This window comes from Thunnus maccoyii, chromosome 3 (genome assembly GCF_910596095.1).
Source record: "Thunnus maccoyii chromosome 3, fThuMac1.1, whole genome shotgun sequence".
Taxonomy (NCBI): domain Eukaryota; kingdom Metazoa; phylum Chordata; class Actinopteri; order Scombriformes; family Scombridae; genus Thunnus; species Thunnus maccoyii.
The window spans coordinates 15,368,289-15,390,506 of NC_056535.1; the positions used below are offsets into that span (position 1 = coordinate 15,368,289).

At 41.0% G+C, this 22,218-nt stretch overlaps 1 protein-coding gene across 1 annotated transcript; it reads right to left on the reverse strand.

Moving 5' to 3' along the window:
* Window positions 1–785: 785 nt before the first annotated feature.
* esyt1b (extended synaptotagmin-like protein 1b) lies at window positions 786–22,203 on the reverse strand. The gene is made up of 53 exons (XM_042405653.1): window positions 21,936–22,203; window positions 21,078–21,463; window positions 19,966–20,007; window positions 18,811–18,945; window positions 18,628–18,701; window positions 18,469–18,541; window positions 18,197–18,286; window positions 17,961–18,016; window positions 17,675–17,795; window positions 17,415–17,591; window positions 17,102–17,184; window positions 16,820–16,868; window positions 16,643–16,732; window positions 16,450–16,545; window positions 15,907–15,978; window positions 15,710–15,796; window positions 15,441–15,590; window positions 15,078–15,191; window positions 14,804–14,980; window positions 14,586–14,671; window positions 14,443–14,491; window positions 14,172–14,261; window positions 13,993–14,088; window positions 13,814–13,885; window positions 13,605–13,691; window positions 13,356–13,502; window positions 12,754–12,860; window positions 12,490–12,667; window positions 12,157–12,333; window positions 11,950–12,032; window positions 11,475–11,523; window positions 11,300–11,389; window positions 11,035–11,130; window positions 10,640–10,711; window positions 10,345–10,431; window positions 10,087–10,233; window positions 9,861–9,997; window positions 9,035–9,209; window positions 8,855–8,949; window positions 8,483–8,603; window positions 7,289–7,465; window positions 6,959–7,041; window positions 6,450–6,498; window positions 6,246–6,335; window positions 5,940–6,035; window positions 5,774–5,845; window positions 5,598–5,684; window positions 5,311–5,457; window positions 5,060–5,199; window positions 4,329–4,457; window positions 4,132–4,234; window positions 3,688–3,737; window positions 786–1,532 (listed from the first exon to the last, which is right to left on the reverse strand). Exons 1-53 carry the CDS (start codon window positions 21,949–21,951, stop codon window positions 1,505–1,507), a joined length of 5,580 nt encoding a protein of 1,859 aa, XP_042261587.1. The 5' UTR covers window positions 21,952–22,203; the 3' UTR covers window positions 786–1,504.
* Window positions 22,204–22,218: the final 15 nt, after the last annotated feature.

The following is a 22,218-nucleotide window of genomic DNA, read 5'->3' on the forward strand; positions in this document are numbered from 1 at the left end:
AATGTTCATTTGGGCACCTAACTATTGTTTTAGGACAGACTTGAAAAACTGAACCTATCCTTTAAGACTTATCATTTACATGTAATGTTGCTCTGTATTATTTGCAATTAAAGTGAATGTTCTAAATTATATTAAATTTTGTACTCAATTATCAGTGGCAAGATATTTTCATGTTAAGTATACCTATATCAGTTAAAGTCAAAAATCTACACTTGAATGCGTGGCTTTTACTGTGCAGAATAATGTATGTGCAGAGTTGGCAAAAGGAGACCATTTTCACATTCATCTGCTGACAGTGGAAACTTTCTCTGTGCTCACTTTAAATCTGAGTGTAAGGCATGCACCTACAAGCATGATTTGTGACATCACAAATATCTTGGAGCCAATTGTGGGCCAATATACAACTTACACAAGTGTGATGTGGAAACTTGCAGCTTCCAGTGTACATACAGAGAATGGACAGTGACAGTGAAGTAGGAAGCATCTTGTGTCTAGCAGTTAAACTTTAGAAAAAAGTATCTGCATTTTCAGATTCTGGATTTTTCAATGAGGGAAGAAATAGCATATAATAATATATTAACATTTTAAAGATATTAAAGAGGTTATTTAACTTTTTTTGTGGAAAACCATATCAGCAGTCAAAGCAGAGTATTTGTTTTCATACATGTCTGGAGGGGACCTTTAAATATTAAATCATCCTCTGTATATCACAGCAGAATAACTGGCTCAACCAACCACTGAAAGAAGTGATACAAGTATGAACAAAAGTGCAGTACAAATGGGACAGATGTGCAAAATCTGTTTATTTTTGTTTCCATCTTTCAACAAAGTATCCGATCTGATCCATAATCTTGGCAAATATACACAAAAGCAAATAAATCATGATTTAACTGTGACATAGGTGTAACAAATACATGTATTGTAGAAAAAAAATCTTATAAAAATTACTTTTCAAAAGCAATGTCAAAAACAAACGTAGCAAGGTGCGGTGAATTACAAAATAACTCCAATATAAGCTTGTCATACAACAGATTCAAAATACTGATATGGCAAAAGCATTTCTGAGCAATACATGAAAAACCTACAGTCTAAAATGTAACTGCACTTTACTCACATCTTCAAACATTCTTGTAGCAACACAGAGCAAACAAAGCAACAAATATGACTTACCTCTTTCTGAGGCTTTTCATCTTTCACCACTCAATCCTAAAACTATAATTTCTTCATTTAGTAAAGTAACCTTCATTCAACACTAACTTGCACTTTATCCTTCTCAACTTCAACCTACTTATCTTTGGTGAGCATTGATTTGTGTGTAGTGCAGTCCAGTTTTATAATATATGTTAATACACAGTGCTGGGTGGACGCAGGTAAGGTGGCCGCAGTGATATTGTATGCAGAAGTGGGAGGGAGAAGGCATCAGTGTGAGTTGCAGAGATGGCACAATGCCAAGTTGAGCGATGACTTCATCACCATTTAACAACGACATCCGCAAGCAGATTCTCTATTCGACTTCATCTGTCAGAATGAACCTGGAATAAATAGAGAGGGACAATCATTTAATGAAATCACATTAATGATGAACGATTAAAAAAGAAGTGCGCAGTTCAGTGATACTCCACCCAAAACGTCCATGGAAACTTGGATTAAACTGCAGCTTAATCCACTAATCTGCTTTCTGTACATATATTTGGAACAAACTGAGTATATGGATAGACAGTGGTGAAAGGACTGTGAGTAGTTTGAGAAGTTTCCATGTATGTTTTGATGTTTTTTTCCCACATTCAAGATGACAACAGCCTCAATTTCATTTTCAGTGAGGAAACTTTAGGTTATTTACATAACCCCGGTTCTCTGAGTAATATGAGTGAGATGCCTCAATATGGGATGCACACCTCGCCGCAGACCTCAGAAGCATTCATCTCATTACGCCAATCCTGATTGGCTGGTGAACGTGTTCGTCCACACCAGGTAGTGCCACCTATCTTAAATAGCTGCTGCGGACGACAGCAGTCTCATTCAAGATAAGCACCTCTTCTCACTCTCCCAAGCAAGAATGGGTTGTCTGGTGAGACATCTCACTCATATTACTCAGAGAACCGGCGTTATGTAAATAACCTAAAGTTCTCTTTTATTATATTCGTTTCGATGTCTCACTATGGGATGTGGTAGCTCCCGTATTGGCAATCACTGTCTGTGGAAGCCCCACAGTGGTCAGATCGAGCCACTCACAGGCCAGGCCCACAGCGCGAGGCACTCTGGGTGTGGGTGAAACACCGCCCCCCCTCCCTGCGACAGCAGATCCCTGCGCGGCGGGAGTTGCCAAGGCTGAGCACGCAGCAACCAATAAATCTCTGCTAGCCAATGCATCGCAGCTCAACCGTAGCGCATCCATATCTGTTCCACGATCTCCGGGTGCAGAGTCCACTCCCCCTATACTGGCGCGTCCCTGGACAGCAGGTCCGCACCCATGTTCAGGGCCCCCGGACCGTGCGTCGCTCTCAGGGAGAGGAGACGCTCGCTGCTCCAGAGGATCAGTTTGCGTGCCAGCGTGTATAACTGACGGGAATGCAACCCCCCTTGACGATTGATATACGCCACTGTTGTTGTATTGTCCGTCCTCACCAAGACATGGTGACCGGCGAGAGACAGGAGGAAGTGTTTCAGAGAGAGAAACACCACTTAGAGCTCCAGAAAATTTATGTGAGACCGCTGGAGACCAGCGCTCCAATGTCCTCTCACAGACCGGCCCTTGTGTATTCCGCCCCAGCCCGACAGACTCACATCTGTAGTGACCACTTTCCTGGACAGGACGGAGCCCATGGGCCTCCCCCGGGTCAGGAAAGTCAAGGCTCGCCAGTGACGCAGCGCTCTGACGCACTCCGATGTGACCAACACACTCCGCATGCCGTGACGCACGGGATCCAGCCTGAGGGAAGCCACCCAATACTGGAAATCCCTCATGTGGAGGCGGCCACGACTGACTACGAGAATGGCAGACACCATCAGCCCGAGTAATCGAAGACATAATCTGAATCGAACAGATCTGTGTGGACAAAAAAGCGCGAGGCACGTCCTGAAAGTCTTTACTCTCTCCACCGAGAGGCGAGCTGTGAAAGACACAGAGTCCAGCGATAATCCCAGAAAGATTATGCTCTGTGCCGGAGACAGCATGCTCTTCTCTGCATTTACCACGAAACCCAAGTCGGATAGGTGTCGTATGAGAGTACGAGTGTGCGCCCCGGCTTCCTGCTCCGATTGCGCTAACAGCAGCCAATTGTCCAGGTACGTGGCCAGGCGGATGTCTTGCTGCCTCAGCGGGGCTATTGCCGCTTCCGTGCACCGTACAAACACCCTCGGGCTTAGAGACAAGCCGAAAGGGAGTACACAATACTCGTAACATTTCAGATCGATGGAGGTGAACCAATCCTCCTGCCGTACTAGACGCAACAGGGATGCGTGCGTGAGCATCCTGAATTTGTATTTCCTGAGATATTTGTTCAGAGCCCGTAGATCCAGGATAGGGCGAATTCCGTTCTCACTCTTTTCCGTTCGTACTCACTTTTAGCAGCAGCCTTTCACATCAATGGAGGGTGAGTGTTTGATACTAAATGATATAGTTTGGGTGGAACATCACATTAACCAACTTAAATGCAGTCTGGAGAAACTTCAGTCTGCTTTGCTCACCATTCGGTGACACCAGAAATCAGGTCAACCTCAGCCAACTCGATCTGCACCTAAAGAACAGGAATGATATGTTAACATTTGTATAAGCAGTATTTTTGCATATACTCCGTCAGTGCACTGCAAGAGTGAATCACCGTGCTAAAGAGTGAGAGAATGTAAGAGTTTTTACAGCTCAAACATATCTGTACAGGTGTGGATTTACACAGATTCTCTTAAATGTGACTGTCTTGTGGACTTCGTCACATGTGATATTCTTTGGATACTCTAATGGTCACTCATGTATTTACCGCTAGCTACATAGCATTGGCTATTCCCAAAATATTATGAAGTCTGTAAGTTTGTGTGAGATGCAATAAATTTCAAAAATCTGAATTTCAAGTCCCCCTGTGTGTCCCGTGCCATATGAGAGGAGCACGTGTCAGTACTGTACAGTCTCAGACTGACCTGTCCAATGACGTCACGGCTCCTGAACGAGGATGAGTTATTCTTAACGGATACACTGAGGCGTCTTAATCTCATCTCCTCCACAGACAGATCATACTCAAACCTTAAAAAATAGACAGGGATGATTAGAAGAACACAAGACAGACAAAACTGCACAGGATTATCCAGACAATACAATTACCCAGTTTGTCAATTACCTCTCATTGAAATCTGGGTTGAGGTCTCGTTTCTTCACAGCTGTCTTCCTCTTGGTGGCTTTGCTTTTGTCTGGCAGCAGCATAAGGGAGACATAGCTGTCTATGTCCTTACTTTGAGACAATAGATTTCTGTACACAGAAAAAGAAAGCATATCATATCTATAACATGTTGAAGCTTGGAAATGTTTAAAAGTTTTGGTACATTACAGCAGTATAATAATTCATTTTGTAGTGTCAATTATTTATTTTGAATGAATTGTATGTTTTGGGGCTCACAGTTAACAGTCCCTTCTTCAAAGTTTTAATCATGCATTGCATAATTTTACACAGAACCTAAATCTTAGGATGTCTACCATTCTGCTGCAGCTTTTCAATAGGCCTCCTGTAAACACTGTCCAATGGGGAACTAATTTAGGCCTTATATAATAGTGATTAACCTAATTTTCGGATGAAAAAGACAGACGGTATGAACAGAAATGTCTGTATGTTGTACAAATTTTAAGAGTCACAGACTGTGGTTTCTATTAGGTTATAGCAATACATTGCATTACTCATAGAGGAAGGCCAAGCTTTGACAGTAGCAAATAGTATGAAAGTATAACATATTTGCTGTGGCTGCTCAGCCAAAGGTCTTTAACATTGCAGCTAATGTTAAGATAACTAGAAGAGGTTAGTTAACCCAGTTCTCTACAGTGTGTTATGTAATAATGGCTGAGTTTGGGGAAGCACACCTGCAGGCATGGACGATGATGATGAGCTTCCTCTCCTGCGAGGCATAGGAAAGAGACAACTTCACCTGCCCATTTCCAGATCCAGAGGCACAAGGCAGAGTCCCTGCATCGATCATCTCCACCATTTTGGAATCCAGAATCTATTGAATCCAGAACAACAAGAAGATATATTATTAATTAGTTAAAATATGTTTTTAATGCTTAACAATGTATTTTTGAGTGTGTGTGAGCAGATGAGTTGGCCTTCTCACCCTGAGTTCAGCCCTCAGCAGGATCTGACTCTCAGGTGATGCTCCATCCAGATGGAACCACTGGTCCAGGACCAGCTGTGGCTCTGCAAGCAGCTCCCTGATAGAAACCACCAGAGATCCCATTGGCTGATCCCATCCACTGGACAACTACAGTGCAATACAGAGAGATTGAAAAATTCACTCTAACAATAGTGCTGATAAAAGTAAGCAAATGTAACTTGTAATCATAAATGGATGCAATACCAAACAGCAACAACACAGATCCTTCAAATAAATAAACGCCTTGCCTTCACTACAAGCATCTGGTGTTTAGGGTCACGGACCAGGAAGTAGAAAGGCTCATTCCACTCAGGACTGGTGCTACGGTCACACAGCTTTAGAGATATGATGACAAGATATGATGAGTTATTACAATAATAATTTATTCATCATAGTACAGAACATCATGCTTCAGAAGTCTCACATTGGTTTTGTAGCTTGTTTCACCCAGAACAAGCTCAGCTCCTGCTTTGGGTTCCTTTCCACTCTTCTTCAACTGTTGAGGAAGAGAGAGCCATTCAAGATGTATCATATGAGGAATAATTGTTGTAATGACTGCACAGTAGATACATAAACTGCAGGTGACTTACAGGCAATGAATGTGCTCTCTCCACATAGACAAAGAGCAGAGCAGCAGAGGAAACAGCCTTGTTCTGATAAGACTGGAGAGATTGAAGCTGCAGTACCTGAGACATGAAGTGCAGCCAGTTAGGCCTGATGATTATTTTGCAATGTGAATCATGTGCCCTTCATGTTGGAATGTGACTCAACAGTATTATCTAAGAGGCTGCTTTGTTAGGCACTTTTCAATAGTCTATATTTAAAGAATGTTTGAATAAACAGAATGAGGCTAAAGCTACAAGGGGATAATGCTGTAAACATGGGTAAGTACCAACCTGGTCAAGTCTGACTGAATGAGACACTGTAGGAACCCATTCCAGTATCAAGTGAACTCGCCCAGACTTCACGTCTTTCAGAGTGTACCACTGCAACAGAGTCAGTGTCAGTTAAATAATCAAGGCGACGCCGCCCTTTTTACAGAACAGATTGTAGAAATCACATGACATAACTTTGGACTGTTGTTCAAGTTAATGACTAACCTGATCTGTGTACTGGGATCTGATGACCTCATTTAGCTTAATACTGAATCTGAGAACATAAAAACAGACAAACGTTTAACAACAACAACATGACTTTAAGTTCATATGAGGTAGTTCAGTTTTGTCATTCCATCAGAAATCAATTTACAGGTATTCAAAAATGTCCTTCATCTAGACATTTGATAAAAAACAGAAAATTTAGTGTCAGAAATTTAGCTGGTCATCTTGTGAACCAATTTAGCTGTTCATGATCTCAAATTAGTGATTTGTTTGCTCGATCAGAGAGAATATCAGCAACTCAAAGTCAAATATTGTGTTTAACTAAAATCTGTGCAATATAGAAAACATTATCTGTTTATTTTTATGTCTTGGTGCGTTTCTATACAAAATGATGTTAAGTCACAGGTGTATCTCCTAGAAGTCTTACCATGAAGATCAATGTACACTTTTTATCTTGAGCACTAATTTAAGTTAATGATTAAACAACAAAAGGCATATGTGACACTTACCTGCCTAAGAAGTCATCAGAATCTAAATCCTTATCGAATGCTTCAAACTGGATCTCCTGGTTGCTGTGCTCATTCAAAACCACCTGTTAAAAACAAAACAAAACAAAACTCATGTCTGAAATAAAGACAACACTGTAGATGCAGTGAAATCTGACAATACACAGTATTTAAACCAAAGGTTCTTCATACTTCAGACATTTCATTTTGTGGGTAGGCAATTAATGAATTAATGAATTCCCAAAAAAGTCAAGGCACACTGTTCTGTCACACTAAAGTTAAAAAGCCTTAATTATAGTGTGTTCTTTCAATAAATAACCTTCTGTTGTTTACCTCATACATCTCATTCCATGTTGGGTTGAGATTCTCCTTGATTACGTGACTCTTGAATGTAGTCCCCCCAATGTTGATCTTGACATAAGGGTCACTCTTGCCCTTCACCATGCCTCCCATCAGGTTATCCTTGGCAACCAGATTCTGGGCGTCCAGTAGGTGAATCCTCAGCACCCCCTACAGGATGAAGAATGTAAATGTTATAAAACATACAGGAAGTCTTTGAGCACAAAGCCTCTGTGACTTTGTAATGTGAAGGTACTGTATGCCATATTTTTTTTCCCAGGATGACAAAGTCACAACCTGCCCTACTCTGCCTCTGACTGGCTAGTACATGTTGCCTTCGTTGGTTGGGTTGGTTAGATTTAGGCATGAGGAGTGAGGTTGGTTAGGGTTATGGTAAGAATATCAGGGTAAGCCAATCAGAGGCAGACTACTGTATAAGTTTCAGAGCGTCCCAGATCATTAGGTTTATGTGCCCTGCACAAAACAGCTAAAATCAGCATGAATACTACAGGAAAACTGCATTTTCACTAATGTAATCATTTTCTTTTTTCTAGGCCACTTGGGTGTTTATCTAAAAAGTTCACCAGGCCTGAATAAATAGAACTTTGAATAGACCTGGATGACTACTAGTGCCAAAATCTGATATTTTGCAGCCTTTAGGAACACATTATACAACAACAATAGATTAAAATGAACTTTCATTAGATAATGAATACCTTTCCTTGTCTAATCTAAATTTGGTTTATGAGAACCTTTGTTTTTTTTCATTTTTAGCACAAGTTCCTCCTTCAAACCACACTTCTGTACATTGTATAAATGATACAATGGTTGGCACGTGTTCATTTTTATTTTAAGAAGTCCATCCTGAAATCCTTGTTTTGATTCTAGCTAGCATGTCACAGGCACCTATGCAGAAGTTCAGTGGACAACAGACAAGATCAACCAAAACCACAGAGGAAGATGACATCACCCCAGCAGTGGGTAATATAATATTTAAAAACAAGAGGAAGTGACACATTCACAGCCTTTGGAAAAAAGCATGAGGGGTTATTCAGAAAGCCCACATGATAGACCAAGACTCAGCAGCATGAATTCATTTAACTGTTCCCTAACTCATGACTGGCGATGGAAGGAATCAATAATGACTTTGACTTGCACTCTGCTAAGCATGGCATTAACCAAACCCACCTCTGTGCCAAAGTGCAGGGTGGGGCTGGTGTGCGGTGGAAGAACTTCACCAGCTTCAGGCTTCAAGGTTTCAGCAGGAAGACCGGTCACTGTGGCATGGGCAAGGTTGTCTACACCAGTACTATACCCATGCACGCACACACACACACACACACACACACACACACACACACACACACACACACAAAACAATACAGAAATTTAAATATGTTTAGGTTTCTTTGTGATGGCCACCACAAAAGCAAGCTCAAACTCTGAGGGAATATATACATGTATCTAAATGAATGAATAATATTTAATCATCATTCTGTAATTTCTTTTCTTACAATTTATGGATTTTTTAAGTTTTTTTTGCTGCAATGTAGAGCTCACCCCTTTGTTTGGATTCGCTGTGGTTCAAAATCCCCTGTGACTGCTGTGTCTGGCTGTGGGGGATGCTCTCCTGAATCTGTTGGCTCCTCCAACAGCTGAGCAAAATTAAATGAAGGTTATGAAGTTAAAAATAGACAGTTAAAACTTAATACCAACGGACTATTATGTGCCATGACTCACTGTAGCGGCAGGGACTATATCAGGTGCGGTTTGAATGGCAGCTGGTTCGGTGTGAATGGACTCTGGTTCGGTGTAAATGGCAGCTGGTTCGGCAGGAGTATCCCTTTCTGTGGCGGCCACAGTGTCTGCTTCTGCTGCTTCGAAGTGTTTCAGCTGGCTGGATACTGCAACAGACCTGACAATATACACTGCTGTAAGAAAACACTGCTGTCTGCCTCCTGACAGGAATTAACAAGAGAGAGTGCTATATTTTTTAGTTTGACTTGACTGTATAGCATCCTCCTGTTCCTGTGTTCAATGGAAGGCACTTTCTTTATATTTAAATAGCACTAAGTTGTATGTTTTTAATGTTTTTTAATGATACCAGTGTACAATCTGTGCAGCTATGATGTGTGTTGGAGCCATTTTTGTATTGTGTTCATTAGTATGTGTGTGTATATGAAGTAGTATAACTTCAATTGTGGTAATTCTCTTTTTGCACAGTAGGTGGTATGTGAAATATGGGGAAAGTGCAAATAGGTGAAGCAATTATCACAGAGCAGGTGTGTTGTTTACCGAGAAAGGCGCACAATTTTTTTTACCATCAGGTGTAATTTGTTTGTTTGCATGCAAGTTATTAATTGATATAAAGTGCATGTGGATTTCCGTCTACACCTTGGATGGACCTGATGGTGTACAAATAATTACACTTGAGTATGGCTACAAAGGCAACGTGTCAATTAGGCAAGTACCAGTGTAAAAGCCCCTCAGTGGCTTGTAGGTTTTTTGTTTTTCTCGAGTCAAGTCACTATAATGTGCATTATCAAATCAGGCACAAAACACTCACTCAACAGATGGCTGATCAAAGCTTTGTTCCTCCTCACTAACTGCTTTAAATGTCTGTTCACGGGTGGTGACCGTCTTCTCTTTCTTTGAACCAGTTACAGAAGGCTGTGGGGCTTCAGTCATCCTTGAGCTCAGGATCTGTCAACAATAAATATCCAGTTGTTTATTCTGTGTCTCAGAGACAATGTTAATATTCCCATGTATGGTAATGTGTGTGTTTCTCCCACCTTGAGTTCAGCCCTGAGTAGGATCTCACTTTCAGGTAAGGCTCCATCCAGAGGCATCCACTGGTCCAGGACCAGCTGTGGTTCTGACAGCAGCTCTCTCACAGGAACCACCACAGATCCCATCGGCTGGTCCCATGCACTGGACAACTGTGTTTAAGAACAGATTTACAATGTCAGTTAGAGATTGAGATGTCTCTGACAATGGCTGCAGGCTTTAGATACTAGTTATTAGTATTGTGAGACACACAGTGCATTCACCTTCACTATGAGCATCTCCTCAGCGGGGTCGCGAACCAAGAAGTAGAAGGCCTCATTCCACTGAGGTGATCTAGAGCGATCACACACCTTCAGATAGAAGTAAAAAAGGACAGATCCTTAAACCAGGCAGGAAACAACAATAATATATTGTATGTTCATCGCACTTTGATAAAGTTGTCTATTCTTCAATAGTTGAGTTTCAACTAGCATTTAAAATTATGTTAATAATGAAAATAATAACTAATTTCAGGCCTAATCTCGAATATAGAGAGTGTGTGTTTATTTTGTGTCATACCTTGGTTTTGTAGGTTGTGTTACCAAAAACTAGCTCTGCCCCAGCCTTTGGCTCCTTTCCACTTTTCTTAAACTGATGACAGGAAGACAAATAACACATTACATTTTGGGAATATTTGGCACTTACTGTCTGTTATTAAGGCAACAATAGGTTGAGATCCAATTTCCCTTTCTTTTAAAAACAAAAACAAAGCATTCCTAACTCACATTCAGAGTCCTCTTTTACTTCAGTCTAGTGATTACTTACAAGAACATCTTAAGAACTAGACGTAGTTGTTTTCCACTTCATGGCTGTAGAAGATCTCTTTATGAACCTATGCTTTCCAAACTTTTGTCTATATAATTCAGCACACTAATTATGGTGTTTTTCAGTGTACAAAATTACAAGGGACTCACAGGCAATGAGTGTGCTCTGTCCACATAAACAAAGAGGAGGGCTGCAGAGGGGACGGCCTTGTTTTGGTAAGACTGAAGAGACTGCAGCTGCATCACCTGCAGCAGAGTATCAAATGAAAACAACATTACAGTGACTCATCACTGATGTGGAAAGTGCATCAAGAGAAAAGGGGATCATATTCAGAATAGTACCAATGTGGCAGAAATAGGCAACGGAAATGATGAAGATTAAAAAAACATAAACAAATAATAAAAATGCACTTACTTGGTCCAGTGTGTCGTTATGAGACACTGTTGGGACCCACTCCAGTATCAGACGAAGACGACCAGACTTCACATCATTCAGGGTATACCACTGAAACAGAGGTGTACACTTACTGAATCATAGCCTATGATTACATCAGGACAATACATAAGATACAGTAAGCATGCATACTCACCTGGTCTGTGTACTGGGAATGGATAATGTCTGCCACACTGACTTTGTATCTATTCACAGAAAAGAAGATTATTGACATTTTAGACAATAACACAAGTTAAATGCACAAACTGTGAAACTGAAGCCCCATACCTAAGTTGCACTAAAACACAAACTCTATATTATTTATAGTGTCAATTGCTATAAGAAGTTTGTTTACATCGGGCATGCAAGTTAACACATGACATAGGATACTATATGTTCAACTGTGATCCGCTGATAAAAATACGAAATGCAGATTTTTTTATATCCATAAATCAAATTCTTCAACTATACAGCATATGTTAATTTACTTCCAATTTATCTTCATGGTTAAATAACTAAACTTTGGGTCTGTAAACATGCTGACACACAGAATAACATGCTGAGGCAATAAAGACTTAGATATTTCAGGAGCTTCCCAGTCTTTGTTGGACGACTAACAAACTTGCCCTTACCTGCCCAGGAAGTCATCCTTGTCCATGTCTTTATCAAACAGCTCTACTTGCACCTCCTGTCCTGACTGAGGCCTCAGCACCACCTAGGGCACCACAAAAAAACCCACCAACAGTTAAATATATTAAAATGAGGTAGTTAACGTGAAGTATTATATTTTTCATCTCTATTTAAAATGATACTTAAATTGTACAGCCCTTCCAACACACCTGATACATCTCATTCCAGACTGGGTTGAGATTGTCCTTGACCACATTACTCTTAAATGAGACCTCTCCAACATTGATCTTGGCATAAGGGTCACTCTTGCCCTTCACCATACCACCCATCAGGTTATCTTTGGCAACCAGATTCTGAGCCTCCAACAGGATGATTCTCAGCAGCCCCTACAGGCAGGGAAAATGAGATTTCATGCTTAAAAACAGAAAAATGCAGTATCTCAATTTGATTATTAAACCCTATTTTTTAAATCAAATGTGATAGTATCATGCCTTGTTGCTGTACTGTATATGCTACTTTGGATCAATAATTTGCTATATTACCTCACTGGCAAAACTGATGTCTGGGGAAGTATGAGGAGGCTGTGCTATGGCAGGGCTTGGTGATTCTTCCACCGTTTCTTCAATCACATCAGCTGCCATTTCCTGTACATCAGCATCTTCATGCAAAGTCACTGGAGAGGCAATAGTCTCCACAGGAAGAGTGTCCACTGAACTTGACCTGAACACAGCAGCAATAAAGGAATTTAAACAGACATAGGAGAAAAGGAAGGTAAGGCTAGACTTTTTTTGGATTAACTGTCTTACCTCAGCATCGGGTCTGCCTCATGTTGTTTCCGATCAGGGAAAGTGTCTGATGCTGATGTGACCATAGCCTTTTCAGGGGCACCAGGACATTTGCTAGGGATCAGCATCTGCGGTTGGGTCGATATTATGTTGTTTTACTTCATTATTATTCTGTTTTACTTTGTTAACCAGCATTGCAACAACATGATTGTAAATATTAATATCAGCAGAACAAATACAAAAGAACTGCCTATGAAGCCTCATGTCAATGTGTTACTGGAACAGTGACAAGAAAGACACACAGATACAAAAATTGAAACACAGAGGGAAAAAAACAAAGCGATATTGCACCTAATTACCCAGAAAGAAACATACTGTGTATACTGTATACTGACAAAGAATAAAACACATAGAGATGTTACAGTTTGCTGCACAGAGCATAAGATATACAGATAAAGAGAAATGTATACGATGTATAGGATGTATAAGTAAGAGTGTACACTGAAAGAGGGACATCTGGGGAAATAGATAAATAAATGGAGAATAAGAAAGGAAACAGATTGGATTTTTAGAAAAAACATACAGAGAAAATGATTAAATTAACAGGCAGATGGTTCTCCCACCTTGAGTTCAGCCCTCAGAAGAACCTGACTCTCAGGTGAGGCTCCATCCAGATGGAACCACTGGTCCAGGACCAGCTCTGGTTCAGAGAGCAGCTCTCTGATAGGAATCACCAAGGAACCAATGGGCAAGGTCCAGCTATGGGATACCTGGAGAAACATAATGCAGTGTGTTATGTACACCACACTCTTCCATCTGTATGACAGGATACTCTTTCTTTCCACTTTGAGTGTGTAGTGAAGCCAGCTTACCTTAACAACAAGAATATCCTCTCTAGGGTTACGAACCAGGAAGCAGAATGCCTCATTCCACTGAGGTGATGTGGTACGATCACATACCTTCAGAAGAGATGCAAAAGTCAGTCACAGATATCATGTTACTCTTCCAGTGTTTCAATTAATGCTACACTATCTTAACATATAGTAAAATCAATACTAAACTGAATGAGGTTTGGTCTTACTGTAGTTTTTCGGGACATGTCCCTAAGAGTGATCTCTGCTCCCACTTTTGGCTCTTTTCCACTCTTCTTCACCTGTAGAGAGACAGGAAAAGCAATAAAGCAATAATAAAAGACATACTGTATGTATTGTCTCCTTCAGATTATCCCTACATCACCCTTCACAGCATAAAAACACTCACTGGTAAGCTATCTGCCTGTTCGATATAGACAAACAGTAGGCCTGCTGAGGGAACCGCCTTGTTCTGGTAGGACTGTCTGGAGTAAAACTGAAGAACCTGACATAGGAAAGAAACAGTGAGTATTGATCAATCTTATCAACAAGGGTCCTTTCATTCCTAACTTATTTGGAAATACTGACCTGGTCCAATCTGTCTGACACTGAGGATGTTGGAACCCATTCCAGTACCAGGTGAATTCGACCAGACTTCACATCATTGAGAGTGTACCACTGAGAAATAAACGGCACACACAGAGAACCATTTTAATGCGGGAACTACTGAGTGTGGGCCAAACAAGGGAAACACCAACACACATCAGAGAAAATCATTTTAAAGATGGTGTAAAAGCATAAGAATATCCGTTTTGTGACACCTACACATGCATCAATGAGTTAACCTTATGCATCCCACCTGATCAGTGTGCTTGGAATCAATGATGTCCTTAAGATTGATCTTCAGCCTGTATGTTGGTATATGTGCGATTAGAATATATCCTTAATTATGCTAATTATCTTATTTGAGAATATAGAACTATACATACAGTATATATTTACCTGCCCATGAAATCATCCTTCATGTCCATGTCTTTATCAAACACCTCCACATGCAGGTCCTGACCATGCAGCTGGGTTAGAATCACCTGAGGGATGAATAAAGTTGCAAATTTCAGAGGACTCTCAAAAATACAAATATTTTTATTCATTTCACAACAATCATCATAATGTTGAATGAAAACTGGGTTTCTTTCAATAAATAGCCTTCTGTTATTTACCTCATACAGCTCATTCCAGGTGGGGTTAAGATTACTCTTGATAACCTGACTTGTGAATGTTTCACCCCCGATGTTGATCTTGACATAAGGGTCACTCTTGCCTTTCACCATGCCCCCCATGAGGTTGTCTTTGGGAACAAGATTCTGCCCTTCCAATAGGTGGATTCTGAGCAGTCCCTGAAAAAATACACAACTTAGAATAAGTATGTGCAAATAAACTTAAAAAGATACTACAGCTTTAAGTCATAGTCATGACTGCATTGTCCTCCATTACCTCTGTGGCAAAGCTAGGATGAGCGGAAGTCTGTTGGGGCAGCTGTTTGGACCGTCCAGACTCCAGATCAGATGACACATCCGCTGAAATGTGTTCCTCATCTAACCACAAGACCTATGTTACAATGGAAAAGGTTGACAGAAGGAAGCAATATAAAATGTGACCAAAAGTGTTGAACTTGGCTCATTTAATTTTAGTCAAGACACCATTATACATCAGAAAAGGTCAGATAAAAATCAAATTTTAGATTATATAATTAATAACCTCCGATAATGGGCAGGTTTTTTTCCCACTGTGTATTTATTTCTCATTAATTGGTCTAATGCAGTGCAGTGTTAGTGAATGGGTCTGGTTGCCATTTACCCTGAGTACTGCGTTGATATAGATGCGACTGGCCGTTCCAGAGTTTTCCAGCTGGAACCACTGGTCCAGAGAAAGGTTAGAATTGGACAGTAGACGGGACAATGGGATAGTCAGACTGCCCAATGTCTGCACACGGTCGGCGTCTTTCACCTGTTTAATTTAACATGAAGGAAAGGCCAAAGTTAAAAGAGAGCAATCACAACAAGTTTGGCTATCAGCATGACAAACACAACGTGAAGTGCAGAGAAGCTAATCATATGAATTGTCACCTGAATGTCTATGTCCTGTTTGCGTGGATCCTGGATAAAGAAGGTAAACGCTTCTTCCCACTCTGGACTGGTGGTTGTGTAACAAGTCTAAAGGTGAGAATAAACGGAAATGGTAATTAAATTAGAAGTGTCAGCTATAAGTAGAAATAAATGGAACACAATCAACAGTATTTTAATCATTTCTCTCATTTTGATACCTTGCTCTCTCTAGTGATGTCCTGCACAGACAACTGCACCATTGGATTGGGCTCTTTATTTCCCTTCTTCATCTAAAAGTTGTGAACAAATAAGGACATACAGTAAGATATGTGAACATTCTGTAACCAAGAACAGAGCAATAGGCTTATCTGCAGTTCTGACAACATGTGGTTGATGTGTATAATAGTGTGTAACCTACCATAGCAACAGCACAAATAAAGGAAAGGAAGCAACGTCCTGCACGGCATAATCAGGAAGTATAAATCTGCTTTGACTGAAACCGCAATGACTGAGTTTCATTCCAAAGATTTACACTGCTGTTCCCTCGTGTGTATGATCTAACAGCAGAAATGTGTGTTTAACAGCCTTGGATAAAGTTAGCCACGCTGCCATGGAGCAAACAGGGTTAGAGGCCGAGGCAACAACTTTGTGGAATGTCAGACAGATGGCAGTTGCAGCTCTGCCTCAGTTTAACCATACAGAGGAAGAAGCTCTGAGCTGAGCATGAACATGGGTAGAGAGGGTAGAGATATCTGACTCACAGGAAGAGCCTCAGCCTTGTCCAGATACACGACCAAAATGGCTGAAGAAGGTGGATCAGAATTCTTGCTAGTCACACTCTCATTCCTCTTTAGGATCTGAAATGGAGGAGTGTAAACAGATTTTTTGTTTCTCACTGTGATTGTTCTGCAGAAAAATAAAACGTGCTGGAGGATACAACAAAGTGAGTCAAACCTGCTCTAGTCGATCGGTGCCAGGCAGCAAGGCCAACCACTCCAGTCTGAGATGAACCCGACCTGTCTGAGTGTCTTTCAAAGTGAACCACTGAGAAGACAGCCATAGACATGCATTTACAATCCAAAGATTAAAGAAATCATTTTACAAATTATGACTATGCTGATTATTACTCACATTATCCACAGCTATGGATTTCTTCACAATGCCCAAATCCAGTTTGGTTCTATATGAAAGAGGAATGAAAGACTGACTGAATAAAAAGCACACAAAAGCAAATGTACTCATGAAAATAATAAAACATAAAAAAGCAGATTCTGTATCAGTACAAGGTTAATGTTCAAAAAAGGCAGTGTACTATTTCCCACTAGGAGGCCATGAGAGTTGACAGATGAAAGGTGACAATGTGAGATTCAACATAGGCACACATACAAAGAGACATGAACTATGCATATGTACCTGCCCAGGAAATCATCCTGGTCTGTGTCTTTGTCATATACCTCCACCTCCAATTCCTGACCAGGCACTTCATGGACTATAACCTGATGTACCAGACACACACAAGAACATGTATACTGACAGAGCGATTTGTATGGAAGCTGACTGTGGCCTCATGTGACCATGAATGAAAATGAACATTCTCAGTCTAATCCCTAAAATACAGAACAAAGTGAAATGACACTGTATATGATTGAGTCTTTCAACACCTGTACATGTAGAGTAATGATGATACAAATATCAAACTTCTCATAAAGCCCTCCATTCTACTCACCTCATATATCTCTCCCCACTTGGGCGAGTGTGTGTTGTCAATGTGTTGGGAGGTGAAGGTCTGAGGACCCACCCTCAATATGGCATAGGGGTCAGACAAGCCAGCCATAACACCTTTCACATAGTTGTCCTTTGCTGCTAGATTCTGTGCCTCCACAAGGTGGATGCGTACCACACCCTGAGAACGATAATATACTGGTGTTTACTGAGACACAAAACAATATCATAATTTCTATTTGCAGGTGCATGCTCAGGCTTTACCCTGGGCAAAGGACAGCGAAGTTGAGCCACATGCAGGCCTTGAACCAGGGGGACAACCAGACGGTTGGGCAGCACCAAGAAAGAGGCGATGGCATCCATAATCATGCTGTCAGACATGACACTGAGACAAAGGAGAAAGGAGTATTTCAGTGATGTATCATTTACTATTCGCTTCTCACAGTAATAAAATTCTCACAGTGATAAAACTTTGTGAGGTTATGTTTTTATTAGGCTATAGAGTTCCTTGATGTGCAAGCCGAAATGAGATTATTTCAGCATGACTCACTTCAGTCCAGGGATATCCAACAAATTAGTCAGTCCAGTCCAGTTGATATCTAGTTTCTTGGAAAAGATAAGACAGAAGAATGTACTGAATGTATCAAATCAGTCACAATTGATGAGAAATCAATAGCATGAAAAGGATACAAGACTACAACTAAGACACATAATAGTCACAGGAATGGGGGTTGAAAGGCAACAATTAAATGACAAATAGAGGTGAATGTATATTGATGAACCTACAGGCCTCTGGATGAAAAACATAGTGACCGCACCCACTATGGGCACATCTCCGATCAGAGGCTCCAGAATCACCCGCATCATCCCATGTAGCTAAAGACAGAGAAACAGAGAGGATGACTGTGAAAACCACTGATAAATGCTTACAGAAAGGCAGATTGGTGTGTGTTTCAATGAACCCTCAGATATCTTCAGACAGGCGTCTTTGTATTGAGTATTTCATGCTGCACTGTAACTTGACTCCATAATACTTTTAGCTCAACAAGAATGTGCACCTGTATTCCTTTGACTCCGGCTTTGCAGAAGTATCTCTTCACCTCAACGTTGATCTCTACATTGCCGACATAGCTAAGGAGAAAAAAGAAAAATGTCACCAACAATAATGCCTTCGGAAATCTGTAATATAGATGTGACTCACAATGAGTAACATTCACCTGATATACAGATCTAGCAGGACTTGTCCCTTGTCATTCTCTGTGTGTGCCTTGATCCCTACAACCTTCATGGCCTGGAGTGAACAGAAAGCACGTTTGTTTGCACAGTATATATGATATGGATCATTTGTGTGAATCTTTTATGACAGCATGATATTATAGTTAAGCTATCAAAGGCATCACCTTGTCTCCCATGTCCACTTTGGTGAAGCTGAGGGTCTGGAGGTGGGAGCTTGAGGCTCGGATAGATGGAGCGATGGTTTCCACCAGCAGCTTCTCAAGGTACTGGCCAACAAAGGGCCACACCTGCTGCAGCACCTAGGCCAGCCAGCAAGTACATGCTTTTATTAGTAAGACATAAATACATAACATACAATGTACATTCCTGCGATTTGTCACCTGAGACTATTGCTTTGAATAAACATTGTCGTTTTAGCTCTGTAAATTCTTACAAAACTATCTGTCAGATGCCTTGGATCCCAGAAAGCAGTAAGTGAAGAATGACAGAGACAGCTGTAGCCAGTTGAGTCTCCTCAGCTGTTAGTCTTCTTATTTGGATCCTTACATATGACGCAGGGAATCCTGTGCTCTACATGTGTCAGTGTTTCACTTTTTTACAGAATATTAATATTGCTCTACGAACATGTTAAGTTTTCATTCCTACGGGGAAAGAATTAAAGCAGAGGCAGTGTTTGCTTGTGTGACTACGAAAAAAAACCCCAGAGTTGGTTACAGTCTGGCATAAGTAGAGAATGAGTCATCAGCCGTCTGCCCCTGTGGAGGATGAAGCCAGAGCAACAATCTGAATCTCCTGATCTCCCCTTCGGTAACTCATCACAAACCACTACTTTGTTTGCTCAGATCTCGTGGTTGTGTTAGCATGATTGCTTTTATTACTGTTTTTCTATATTAGTGGCTCTAGTTTCTCTGGGCAACAAGAGCAAAGGGGCGGGGGGTGGTGGGGGGAGACAATAGCTGCAGTTTTATTTAGTTTGGGGGACTGGGCAGCTCCTCCCCCTTCCTGTGAGTTAGCCTGCAATGAAATGGAAATGTTGAGAGGGTTGCCTGGCACACGGCCTGCTCTCTGCAGTACAGACAGAGTGGCTACACTAATGGGGGTGTGGCCTTTTCTGGAACATGGCAGGAACAGCAGCAGTGCTACCATCTATCAGCTAGCACCAGCTATTAGCGTAGCATACACTACTAAGTGTCAATCAGCACAACAGCTGAGCCATTGAATAGACAGAGTGTGTGTTCATTGTGGGCTTAATAAAGGAGGAATAAATAGCGTCTTTGTGTAAAGTCATGAAGTGAAGCAGGAAAGCAGTTATATGTTACCTTATTCAGCCATTCAACCTTCTCGACATCTGGAAAGTTTATCTGTTGGAAAGAAAAACAATGAGAGTAGCAAACACACAACAGGATAGGGAAATTATTTAGCCACAGCTTATGCAAGTCTGAAAATGTCATCAATAACACCGCAAACACCAGCCCAGTGCTTTCTGCACCTGGTGTTAGACAGACTGTAGATTTCCAAATAAACCGATTAAGAGATTGCTTTGAAAGACGTGGCTGTCTATTGCAGGGTTTAACTTTGCGTTCAGGGCCACATGTGAGGACAATTAAGCAACACAAATGCAAGCCATATTTCATAGGGTTAACCACTCTCAGGGAAAACTTACACGTGTAATTTTTTGTGTGTGTGCTGGAGAGCATATCTAACATGCAAATGCCCCTTTTTGAATACTTTAAGAGTATGCAAGCTGTCTGGTTACATAAGAAATCCCTAAAATTCACTTACTGAAAAAAGTATCCACAGGAAACTCATTTGGGTGTGGCTAGATGTTCTGAGTCAAAACAGACCCATGTGGTTACAAAATCTCCATTTTGGGTACAAGTACTCTCAAGATGCATGAACTGCAAATCACTACTTCCTACTTATTTTACAGCCACCTTTAATTAAAATTGTGAAAAGGATTAGTGAGATATAGTATTGTTGTAGTTGCTGCAATGAACTCAGGATTTCCCCATAATGTTTCTATACTCTGAAGTACAAAACATAAACAGCTAATTCTGCAACTGTCTTGAAAAGGTTGGGAAACAATTAGTGCATATAAAATAAATGGACTTCTGCACACCTAATTGAATGTTTTAATTAGGACTTAATCACATTTTTTTAAAGAAACACGACACCGACCTATAGTAAAGCTTAAGGGGAATTATTTACTGGAAAACTTTCTCTAAACCAGACCTTAAATTAAAGGTTTTATGAGGACAGACAACAGAAATGTCCCATCCTCTAGCCAACATCATTAAGGGTAAGATAATTACTGCTCAGGTATGCCGTAAGGTTATTGTAGGTCACAGTCTGTTCAGGAAGGAGAGTACTGGCAGTGAAGGTGTTTGATGACAGATAATACACCCTTGGCATCTGAAAGATCCTATCTTACCCATGCAGGGAGATCTCGCTTGATTTTGGACACTTTCCTGGAGGTGTACTCCTCCTCGTTGCTGAGCAGTTGTATGGCTGACTTCAGGCGTGCCTCCTTGGCTTCTCGGGCATGTTTCCATCCCGTGTAGACCATCATGCCGAACACCAAGAGGCTGGTACTGACACGGTAGTAGCCGGCCAGGTAAACGGGGAGCAAGGCGCCCAGACATTTCCCAAACGTCCAGAGCACCGCGACTGCACTTATCCCCTTAGGTGTAGGAGCTTCAGGCTCTGAGTCGCTCCGGGCTATCTTCTTGGTGTCGGCTGTGCTCGGACTGTCGGCGCTCTTCGGTTCACTCGACTCCGATTTGTCACTTTGCATAGTGGTATCTTCTGAAGCCATGACTTAACAAAAAATAAAACTACTAATAATACTAACTAAATAGGAAAAAAACTCAGGGTTTAGTCTGCTCGGTTACTCTAACATTGGTTTCATTTCACACATCGACTAGCTACCGTCGGAACAAACGTAATAACCGTTACCTCTATGCGCTGCTGGTATTCACCTCGCTTTAACGTCTTCTTTCAAAACGCATCTTAAATACATAAAACCTTGCTTGATGTCGTTGCATGTGAAAAGCGTTAGTGAATAGATAGGAGAAGTGACCGACTGCAAGTTATGTTCTTCACAAAGTCCCGTTATCTGGATGAAAACACGCCCACTGGAGCAAAAAATATGCATCTTTGACTCTTTCGGTGCTGCGTCATTCACTTTGTTGTAATCACCGTTATTACTGCAGCACAACGTTATCGACAACCGAGATTTTCCACTACATAACGCGTATTATTCAAATTGTCTATTAAAACGTTACTTTACCTGTCTGGTGGAGCATTTTTGCTGAATTTGAAGGGGAAAAAGTTAGTTGTACAGCTATGCAGTCACTTGCTTCGTGTCAAATAAGCCACTAGTACCTCTGTTCTTACAACATTTTCTGCTGCTTCAGTTTTTTTGAAAACAGCAGACAGCATTCTCAGTCCCTAAATCCGGTATGAGCGCACAAGCCCGGGCCGAAATGAGCAAGCAACAACAAATGTAACATTTGTTTAAAGGGCAACACGGATGATAATTTGGCTACTGATGAAGCAGACATGTTCAAGTT

Excerpts from the sequence above, each read along its gene's own strand:
- esyt1b (XM_042405653.1), bottom strand. Across the intron at positions 15,797-15,906 it reads ACATCACTAGAGAGAGCAAG|ACTTGTTACACAACCACCAG; the intron begins GTATCAAAATGA and ends TCTCACCTTTAG. Across the intron at positions 14,492-14,585 it reads AAGGATGATTTCATGGGCAG|GCTGAAGATCAATCTTAAGG; the intron begins GTAAATATATAC and ends ACCAACATACAG.